This window comes from Aquarana catesbeiana, linkage group LG02, assembly GCF_042186555.1.
Source record: "Aquarana catesbeiana isolate 2022-GZ linkage group LG02, ASM4218655v1, whole genome shotgun sequence".
In the NCBI taxonomy this organism is placed as follows: Eukaryota; Metazoa; Chordata; class Amphibia; order Anura; family Ranidae; genus Aquarana; species Aquarana catesbeiana.
This window is the reverse complement of record NC_133325.1, coordinates 668,410,493-668,421,537: the sequence shown is the minus strand read 5'-3', so window position 1 is coordinate 668,421,537 and position 11,045 is coordinate 668,410,493. Positions and strand designations below refer to the sequence as shown.

Genomic DNA, 11,045 nt, shown 5'->3' with positions numbered 1-11,045 from the left:
TAATCTGATGCTTGGTTTGAACTTCAGCAAGTCATCTTCACCACGTCTAGATGCCTAAATGGATTGAGTTGCTGCCATGTGATTGGCTGATTAGAAATTTGTGTTACCAAGTAATTGAACATGTGTACCTAATAAAGTGGCCGGTGAGTGTATTATTATGTGCTCCAGCTGGGTGCAGGAAAAATGTTTTGCCTAGGTGATAAAAGTGGAAGTGCTGCCATGCAGCATGAATACATAACACTGTGTTTAAAACAAATGTTCTTTTGTAAAAGATGGAGGGTGAAGGGCCACTTTAAAGTAGGCAAGTTTGGCTGAAAGCTAGAAACACTGATAAACTGTTGTAAGCCCCCCAGAGGGATCTGCAAGTATTCTCTATTTTATTCACCAGAGGTACTGGGACCTCCGAGACAGACATTTTGTTGTGGACAGCCCACGCCAAATTCACGCTGTAGTCTCCAAAAAAATGGCGTCTCTGTGCCCGTAAATGAAGAGTCCCCTGCGAATGGGAAGCGTTCTAAAAGAGATGATGTCATCGGTCCGCGCCGATGTAAACAAGAAGTGAGCAGTAAGTAGTGAGTATGGCGGCAGAATCTGAAGTTTCGAAACCAGCTCGGCCCAAAAAAGAGCCCCAGCCTCTGGTCATACCGAAAAATGCTACCGACGAGCAGAGGCTGAAGCTGGAGCGGCTGATGAGGAACCCGGTAGGTGTACGGCTGTGATTGGTCACTGTAATAAAATAGATCTGATCTCTGATGATGAGGAACGAACCCGACACCCCATACAGTGCCTTTCTATAATCCTGCATGGTAAATTATAATGCACATTATATTCCTAACAAGATCAGATCGGAATCAATGAAATCTTCCTTATATTCCCCATGCATGACTCCCAACTATAGAGCATGAGAAGGGGGGGGGGCAGTTTAGGGAGAAGAGGACCTTGGTCACAAGTAGTGCAGTGAAAAGTAGGAATGGCTTAGCCTTCAAGTGATCTCAATGCCTCCCTTTTCTGCCCTCTAATCGCTGCCCCCTCTCTGATCTCAGGGTGGCTCCTTTCTCTCATAGAGTCCTATGGAGCCATCCTTACGTGTGTACTAGTTTTCTGTGTGCGTCACTGCCCCGCGGTACACCGCCGCATTGCGCTCTCCTCCTCTCTCCAGGCTAATTGAGGGACAGGTGCTGGTGCCTGAGCTGTCACTTTGATACCCATACTCGGTGCGCTCGCACCCTGATGTTGGGAAAGTTGTGCTGAGGGACCTGAGGTCTGCGGCAGTGTGCAGTAAATAAAGTATGTTTTTGCACCTTTTATACAAAAAATATATACACTATATTGTCAAAAGTATTGGGACGCCTGCCTTTTTACATGGACTTAAATGGCGTCCCAGTCTTAGGCCATAGGGTTCAATATTGAGTTGCCCCACCCTTTGCAGCTATAACAGCTTCAACTCTTCTGGGAAGGCTGTCCACAAGGTTTGGGAGTGTGTCTATGGGAATGTTTGACCATTCTTCCAGAAGAGCAATTGTGAGGTCAGGCACTGATGTTGGATGAGAAGGCCTGGCTCGCCGTCTCCGCTCTAATTCATTCCAAAGGTGTACTATCAGATTAAGGTCAGGACTCTGTGCAGGGTAGTCAAGTTCTACCACCCCAATCTCGCTCATCCATGTCTTTATGGACCTTGCTTTGTGCAATGGGTTGTTTTTCAGGAGTTGGGCTTGGCACCTTAGTTCCAGTGAAGGGAACTCTTAAGGCATCAGTATACCAAGACATTTTGGACAATTCCATGCTCCCAACTTTGTTGAAACAATTTGGGGATGGCCCCTTCCTGTTCCAACATGACTGCCCACCAGTGCACAAAGCAAGGTCCATAAAGACATGGATGAGCGAGTTTAGGGTGGAGGAACTTGACTGGCCTGCACAGAGTCCTGACCTCAACCCGATGGTCAAACATTCCCATAGACACACTCCTAAACCTTGTGGGCAGCCTTCCCAGAAGAGTTGAAGCTGTTATAGCTGCAGAGGGTGGGCCACCTCAATATTGAACCCTACAGATTAAGACTGGGATGCCATTAAAATTCATGTGCATGTAAAGGCAGGTGTCCCAATAGTTTTGACAATATAGTGTATTTTTGGGGTATGTTTACCAAGGTGCTTAAAGCGGTATTAAACTTAACATGAAAAATGTAATATATTGCAATCATTAGATGTGGTGGCTGCATTAGTTTTTCCTTTTTTTTTTTTTTTTTTTCCTTTTTTTTTTTTTCTCTTTGGATGAAAAAACATAGGGGGCAAATTTGGACAGCAGTATTATCAGCCTGGGGGGCGGGGCTGTACTAGCAGATTTAGATTAGACTAACAAATTTAAAGCAAACTCCAGTTTTTTTTTCCTTTTAGGATAAAGGTTTTACATAAATTAATGAAAGCTTATCAGTGGGGAAAATGAGTATGTGATCCCCTGCAGATGTATGTTTTGCTCACTTACAAAGAAATTAAGGGTCTATAATTGTTGTCATGTGTATTTTAAATAATAGAGACAGAAGTTCAACCAAACATCCAGAAAAAACAAATTTTATAAACTGAGTTGCAGTTCAGTGAATAATATAAGTATTTGATCCCCTACCAACCAACAATAATTCTGTCTCTCACAGACTGGCTACAGTATGTGCTCATGTTGTACACAGATTAGTCCTGTCAATTTAAGAAGGTGCTCCTAACGATAACTTGTTATGTGTATAAAAGACACCTGTCCACAGAATCTTTTACTTTTGTTCAAACCTCACCATCATGGTCAAGACCAAAGAGCTGTCAAAGGACATCGGGACAAGATGCACAAGGCTGAAATGGGCTACAAGACCATCAGCAAGAAGCTTGGTGGGAAGGAGACAACTGTTGGAGCGATATTTGCAAATGGAAGAAATACAAAATAACCATCAATCGCCCTCGGTCTGGAGCTCCATGCAAGATTTCGCCTCATGGGGTAAGGATGATCATGAGAAAAGTGAGGGATCAGCCCAGAACTACACAGGAGGAGCTTGTGAATGATCTCAAGGCAGTTGGGACCACAGTCAACAAACAAACCATTAGTAACACAATACACCGACATGGATTGAAATCCTGCAGCGCCTGCAAGGTCCCCTTCCTCAAGAAGGCACTTGTATAGGTCCATCTGAAGTCTGCTAATGAACATCTAAATGATTCCAAGAAGGATTGGGAGAAAGCGCTGTGGTCAGATGAGACCAATATTGAGCTCTATAGGGGGCCTTGTATTTTAAAATCTTGGATGAGAACCTTCTTCCCTCAGCCAGAACACTGAAGATGTGTCATGGATGGGTCTTCCAGCATGACAATGACCCAAAACATACCGCCAAGGCAACAAAGGAGTGGCTCAAGAAGAAGCACATTAAGGTCATGGAGTGGCCTAGTCAGTCTCCAGACCTTAATCCTAAAATTTATGGAGGGAGCTGAAACTTTGAGTAGCCAAGAAACCTTAAGGATTTAGAGAAGGTCTGTAAAGAAGAGTGGACCAAAATCCCTCCTGAGATGTGTGCAAACCTGGACACAAACTACGAGAAACATCTTACCTCTGTGCTCGCCAACAAGGATTTCTCCGCCAAGTATTTAGTCATGTTTTGCTTGGGGATCAAATACTTATCTTATTCAGTGAACTGCAACTCAATGTATAACATTTCTATCATGTGTTTTTTTTTTTTTTTTTTCTGAATTTTTGGTTGATCTTCTGTCTCTATCATTTAAAATACACCTATGATAAAAATTATAGATCCTTCATTTCTTTGTAAGTGGGCAAACTTACAAAATCTGCAGGGGATCAAAAAGTTATTTTCCCCACTGTAAATGTGCAAATGCCACATTCCAATAAAATCTTTATTTGCACAGAATCTGCACAAGAGGGTGTCTGCTATACATCTGATGGGTCATGTTGTTCTAGGGTAAAGTAGGCAAACGGATCAAGTTATACAAAAAAATTCTTCAGCACACTTACCAGTTAGCCCAAAAATAATGTTTAAACTGTTTCAACAATTTTCACTAAAAAACATTTTAAATCGGGCATAGTGATTGGCTGCTGAGCTGCACACTTCACCATGGAAGTAGGTCCCATTCTTTCCTGTACTTGGAAGCACTAGGTATTTTGTGCTGACAGTGATGGATGAGGGAGCACTGGAGATGTGAGTATCCATGTGTGTGTGTATAGCATGGGGATGAAGGGAGGGAGGGGTCAGCATGGTGGTGACATCAGCACTACTTTTACAATATAATTTCTGGGTTTGCAAAGGAATTTGGTTCACACTGGGGCCTCTTTCACATGGGAAGGGGCAGATGGGAATGGGGTTTTGATTGGAAAAACAGGCAAGTGGAGCCATGGTTTGACCACCCTCCTAAAGCCTACTAATACAGTCAGAGTGGAATGTTCACATACCGCTGCAAATTTTAGCATGGCAATGCACATTCAAGGAAATGGGGTCACACTGCAACCATGAGACACTTGGCCTTGCGGTTGCAAACACATTAGTCCCATTGAAAATTGCTGTACAGAAAAAACAGGCATTCAGGAGTGCTTAGCCACACTCTGAGCAGCAATCCACCACAGATTGCTTTTCACAGAAGGTAGAAGTGTAAACCTAGCTCAAGTGGATTTATACCATTTGTGACTATTAAGGATTTTTTTTTGCCAGTGTGCCAGCTTAAAAAAATGTTACCCAAAAATAATTTTGCCGCTATAATATATCAGGATAAGGCCTGCATATATCACCAAGTATTATATATATTTTTTATTTATTTTTTTTTTTGAAGCTTCCCAATTCACGTTTCTATGACAAGTATTTTTTTTTTTTACAAAGCCTTGAAGCGTGCCTGAAAAACCAGAGACAAATGTAAAAATAGCCAATTACAGCTATAGCGTAACAGTGGAGTTGTGTATAAAAACCCACCTAATTAGAATTAGTATCCTCTGTGTTACAGGACAAACCTGCCCCAATACCTGAAAGGCTAAAAGAATGGAACCCAAGAGCTCCACCAGAATTTGTCAGAGATGTTATGGGTAAGTATTATTTCTAGCTGAACATTCTTATATTACTGAGTTAAAGTACAATGTTAAAGTGTTTGTTACCCTAAAAAAAAAAAAAAAAAAAAAAAAAAAAAATTCTGTTCCTTTAACCACTTCAGCCCCGGAAGATTTGGCTGCTCAATGACCAGAGTACTTTTTACAATTTGGCACTGCGCTGCTTTAACTGGTAATTGTGTGGTCATGAAATGCTGTGCTCAAACTAAATTTGCGTCCCCCCCCCCCCCCCCCCCACAAATTGAGCTTTCTTTTGATGGTATTTGATTGCCTCTGTGATTTTTATTTTTTTCCGATATAAGCAAAAATTTTGAAAAAAAAAAAAAAAAATATTTTCTACTTTTTGTTATAGAAAAAAATCCAACAAACTAAATTTTAGTCATACATTTAGGCCAAAATGTATTCAGACACATGTCGTTGGTAAAAAAAAAAAAAAAAAAAAAATGTCAATAAGCATATATTTATTGGTTTGCGCAAAAGGTTGTACCCTAGTTTGTAGATGCTATATCTCATTACTTGAGGTGCTAAAATGGCAAGCCAGTACAACCCCCCCCCCCAAATGAGCCAATTTTGGAAAGTAGACACCCCAAGGAAATTGCTGAGAGGCATGTTGAGCCCATTGAATATTTTTATTTTTTTTGTCACAAGTAAATGAAAAATTACACAAGGTTGTCACTAAATGATATATTGCTCACGCATGCCATGGTTATATGTGGAATTACACCCCAAAATACATTCTGCTGCTTCACCTGAGTACAGGGATACCACATGTGTTAGAGCCTAGCCGCGTACAGGACCCCCGAAAACCAATCACCGCCTTCAGGATTTCTAAGGGGGTAAATTTTAGATTTCACTCCTCACTACCCATCACAGTTTTGGAGGCCATAAAATGCCAAGATAGCACAAAACCCCCCAAATGACCCCATTTTGGAAAGTAGACACCCCAAGCTATTTGCTGAGAGGTATGGTGAGTATTTTGCAGATCTCGCTTTTTGTCACAAAGTTTTGAAAATTTGAAAAAAGAAAAAAAAAATACATTCTTCTTGTCTTTCTTCATTTTCAAAAAACAAATGAGAGCTGCAAAATACTCACCATGCCTCTCAGCAAATAGCTTGGGGTGTCTACTTTCCAAAATGGGGTCATTTGGGGGGTTTTGTGCTATCTTGACATTTCACGGCCTCCGAAACTGTGATAGGTAGTGAGGAGTGAAATCGCCATTTTACGCCCTTAGCCTGAAGGTGGTGCTTTGGTTTTCGGTACCCCGTACCAGAGATGTAAAATTTCCAGAAATTTTGAAGCTTGGAAAAAAAAACTTTTTTGGGGGGGAAAAAAATGGAAATTTACGGAAAAATTTTAAAAAATGCTACATTAGCACTATTTTGTCTTTTTAAGATTGAAAGTAATTCTGTTACAAGAACGTTGAGAAAAACTATGTGCATTGTCATCATTGTTGTCCTCTTCACTACGATCCATGAAGGATTAATATCTACAGGACATTTGTTATATACAAGAATGTGTTTTGTCATCCTGGTAGCATTTGGAAATGCATATTTCATCTGACAATATTTGCAAATCACATTTTTCTTTTCAGAAGAACTTGTAATGTGAAAATGCCTTCATATGCTAGATGTTGGTCTCACCATTTTTCTGAGGGGAGTAGCAAATAAAAACAAGAAAAAAATTACTACTTTGCAAGAAGACACTAATCTATGGTTGTGTGTGGGGTGGGGGAAGAACCAGATTACTGGTAATTAAATTATTATTTACACAAAAGTTTATAAAGATAAACTAATGTAGCTAAATGATTCAGTTTTCTGGATTCAGATTCGCATAAATGTGATTCTACCTTTTTTAATTAAGTATATACTTTCAGGTCCTTTTTGTTCCTCTGTATTTTCTTCCAATGCTTTTGAGGCCTAGTGAAGAGGACAGAACAAACCAAACACACCCACTAACATGCAAAAGCAAAACTGAAACCTTTTTCTTGTTAAAATAGCAGCACAGCACCTCCTAAAGGAAGAAATGCATACGGTTGTTGTATTGGAGGGTTCAGTTTGTTACCTAGGACTTGCTTGTCCTCACTCAGTGCACAGAAATTAGAATAATCTGATATCATAAATTTTATTTTATAAATGATTTGGAAAATATTTGAACACCCTGTCTTAAAATATCTTATTCATCATGTTAAAATAAAATATTCCACATTTTTTTTTTTTTCTTTTTTCTTTTTTCTTTTTTCTTTTTTCAATTTTTCCAATTTTTGGGAAAAAAACAAACAAGCCTTCAGGAAAAAAAATGAAAAAAAAAAAGCGTTTTTTTTTTCCAAATTTTTCCGTTTTTTTTTTTTCCAGGCCTTCACATTTCTACCCCGTACACGGCTAGGCTCCCAAAAAGTCTCACACATGTGGTATCCCCGTTCTCAGGAGAAGCAGCAGAATGTATTTTGGGGTGAAATTCCACATATGCCCATGGAATGTTTGAGCAATATATCATTTAGTAACAACTTTGTGCAAAAAAGAAAAAAAAAAAGTTTGTCATTTTCCCAAAACTTGTGGCAAAATATAAAATATTCCATGGACTCAACATGCCTATCAGCAAATAGCTTGGGGTGTCTACTTTCCAAAAAAATGTGATTTAGGGGGAAGGGGGGGGGGGGGTTGGTTTTGAACTGTCCTGGCATTTTATGCACATTAGAAGCTTATGTCACACATCACCCACTCTTGTAACCACTTAAAGGTAAAGCCTTTTCTGACCCTTTTTGTTTACATTAACATTTTTTTTGCTAGAAAATTACTTTGAACCCCCAAATATTATATATACTTTAATATTTATTTATTTTTTTTAAAGCAAAGGCCCTACAGATTAAAATGTTTAGTTTTTCTCACACAATATTTGCGCAGCAATTTTTTTCAAACGCAATTTTTTTCAAACGCAATTTTTTTGAAAAAAAAAAAAAAAAACACTTTTTTTAATTTTAATGTACTAAAACACACACTATATTGCCAAAAATGTTTGATGAAAAAAACAAGATGATCTTATATTTTTAAAATCCTTTACAGGTTACCACTTTAGATTTACAGAGGAGGTCTACTGCTAAAATTACTGCCTTACATGCATGGTGCAATTGCGGTTTACATATGACACCAGACTGACGCTTGCGTTCGTCTTTGCGCATGAGCACGGGGGGGGGGGAAGAGATCAGGGTGTTTTTTTTTTTTTTTTTTTTAATTATTTATTTTGCTTTTGATTTTATTTTAAAAAAAATATAGGTAGTGACAGGTACTACCTTTTTTTTTTTTTTTTTTTTTTTTTTTTTTTTTTTTTAAATTGGGGTTTATTGGATCCTAGATCTCTCCTCTGCCATCAAAGCATCTGACCACACCAAGATCGGTGTGATAAAATGCTTTCCCAATTTCCCAATGGCGCCGTTTATATCCGGCAAAAGTCAAAGTCACGAAATGGCTGTAGCTTCCGGTTTCTTAGGTCATAGAGATGATTGGAGCCCTTTTGCTCTCTGATAAGCTCTATGGTCAGCTGGCGGAACCACCGGCTGCATTCTTGGGTTCCCTGCTGAGACACAAGAGCCAGAGAAAACAATGGGAGATGGTGGGGGGGGGGCGCTCCCTCCCACTGCTTTTACAAGCAGTGGGAGGGAGCTAATTAGCCGCTAGGATTGCTTTTACATGAAAGCTGACCGCTGGCTGAAAAGAATGATACCAAGATGATACCTAAACCTGCAGGCATCATTCTGGTATAGCCACTCAAAGTCCAGCAACATACCAGTACGTTGCTGGTCCTTGTTGGGCATATATTGTATGTTCCTTTTTTTTTTTTTTTTTTTTTTTTTTTTTTGCAGCCTGTGGGCTGAACGAAAAAAAAAAAAGATTGATCGGTGGGTATGCCCACCATTAGAATACCGCCCTTCATCCACCCACTTCTAATGACTCAATAAAACAACTTTTTTTTTTTTTTTTTTTTAGCACAATCTGTACCTAAAAAATATATGCCGAAGCATGGGGGCAATCCGCCCCTAATGGTAGGAGCAAATCGCTCCTCCACCCCTGCTGCCCATGCTTCCCCTTTTTTTTTTTTTTAAATACTGCGGTGGAAATCACCTCATACAGCGCTGGAGTCATGGCTTTTACGTATAAATAAATACACCCGTGCTGCAGCCAGCTGAATGGCATACCTGCTAAGCAAATGATGGTTAACAATAAAACAAAGTAAAACTTTACAGTATAACAGTAAGACATTTTATTTTATGATAATAATTCCGCGCTTAGGAATATAGAGACAAGGAAAGACTGCTGCCCCCCTATAAATGAAAATCACCAAGGTGAAATCAAAAAGTAAAAAAGTTTTAAACAGGGGAATTGGCGCTCTCCAGCTATATGTGCATAGGTAGTGATTCGTACAAGTGCTAAAAAGGTTTGTAGATACGTGTACAAAATATTAATATTGTGCGTGTAACAAATATATTTGCAAGGGCTGAGGTATCTCAAGTGTAAACAGTACACCTAATAGGTATGATGTGATAAAGTGCAACGTGCTCCTAAAATATATGCAAAAATGCCATTATACCAAATGATTATATGTGTATAGAGGAATATGCCTATAAGTTGAAAAATGGCAGAAAAAACAGAATCCAGTAAATAAACAATTGTGGCAATCAAACCAATATTTGACAATCCAAGCAAACAATTATTTAATTAGAAAATAAAAATAAAAATAGAAATCCCCAGCATATGTGCATAAAAAGTCCAAAATTTAAAGGAAATTTTTGTGTATAGAAAACAAGAACTTATGAAAAGTGAGTGTCCAAAATCAAGAGTCCTAAAAGTGTGTCCTTCTGGTGAAGAAAAACGTAGTCTCAGGATTAACTGATCGTGTCCCGTCCTTCACTGCACCCCCACTCGTGCTTGCACTCACCGGACTGCCTAACCCCTGCAGGGGTAAAAGGCATATGTAGACAATCCTGCGATGGCGAAACCGGGAAGTGATCCTCCGTCCAGGGGTATTTTATCCAGCTCTGGCGTAGTAGTATCCCCAGTAAAAAGCATTCATATGAAGTGAGGAAAGAAAATACTTCATAGCGTGAATCCGAAAAAAACTGAAGTTTATTGTTAAAAGTCCATATCCAATATGGTGAAAAAAGTGTTTAAAACAATCTATAAAACAATGGAGCTGACAGTGCTCTGATAACCGGCTCGCAGCTGCTGGGCAGCGTGGTGTGGCGTGCGTTCCACCGCCCGACAGCTGGAAACCAGAACATACACAAGCTCGAACAGAGAGATGCTGACGTGTGAGTATCACGAGCTGCGAGCCGGTTATCGGAGCACTGTCAGCTCCATTGTTTTATAGATTGTTTTAAACACTTTTTTCACCATATTGGATATGGACTTATATATAATCATTTGGTATAATGGCATTTTTACATATATTTTAGGAGCACGTTGCACTTTATCACATCATACCTATTAGGTGTACTGTTTACACTTGAGATACCTCAACCCTTGCAAATATATTTGTTACACGCACAATATTAATATTTGGTATCACTACCTATGCACATATAGCTGGACAGCGCCAATTCCCCAATAAGACATTTTATACCTGCAAAGCAAATATGTTCGATAAAACATTACCGTTCTAAAATACAGGAACAATAGAGAGCGAACATAAGAAAGAGAACAATAGAGAGAGAAGAAAAATAAAACCAAACTATTTTTGGCTTTTTTAAAGTTGTTTTTGTGTGTTTTTTTTGGTTTTTTTGTTTTGCACTTTTATATAAACTGTAAACGTTCCAGATTAGGGTCTCTCAAAATGTGATGGCCATCTCATCTTTAGAGACCCTGTGTAAGTGTGCCCTAGGACTGTGCAATGCTGTACCCTATGCTAATACTCCACTAGTGTGTGGTAGCGTTTGAAACAGTCACCGATGCAGAGACCAGGTTGGTCAGGACAGGAGGGA

General features: G+C 39.3%; 1 protein-coding gene across 1 annotated transcript in view; it reads left to right on the top strand.

The window, feature by feature from the left end:
- The first annotated feature begins 512 nt into the window (after positions 1–512).
- PRKRIP1 (PRKR interacting protein 1) overlaps positions 513–11,045 on the top strand; it is a 53,077-nt gene continuing 42,544 nt past the window's right edge. The window contains exons 1-2 of the mRNA XM_073616657.1: positions 513–701; positions 4,975–5,053. Of these exons, the coding sequence (XP_073472758.1) occupies positions 579–701; positions 4,975–5,053 (202 nt within the window). The 5' untranslated portion in view covers positions 513–578. The remainder of the gene's footprint in view (positions 702–4,974; positions 5,054–11,045) is intronic.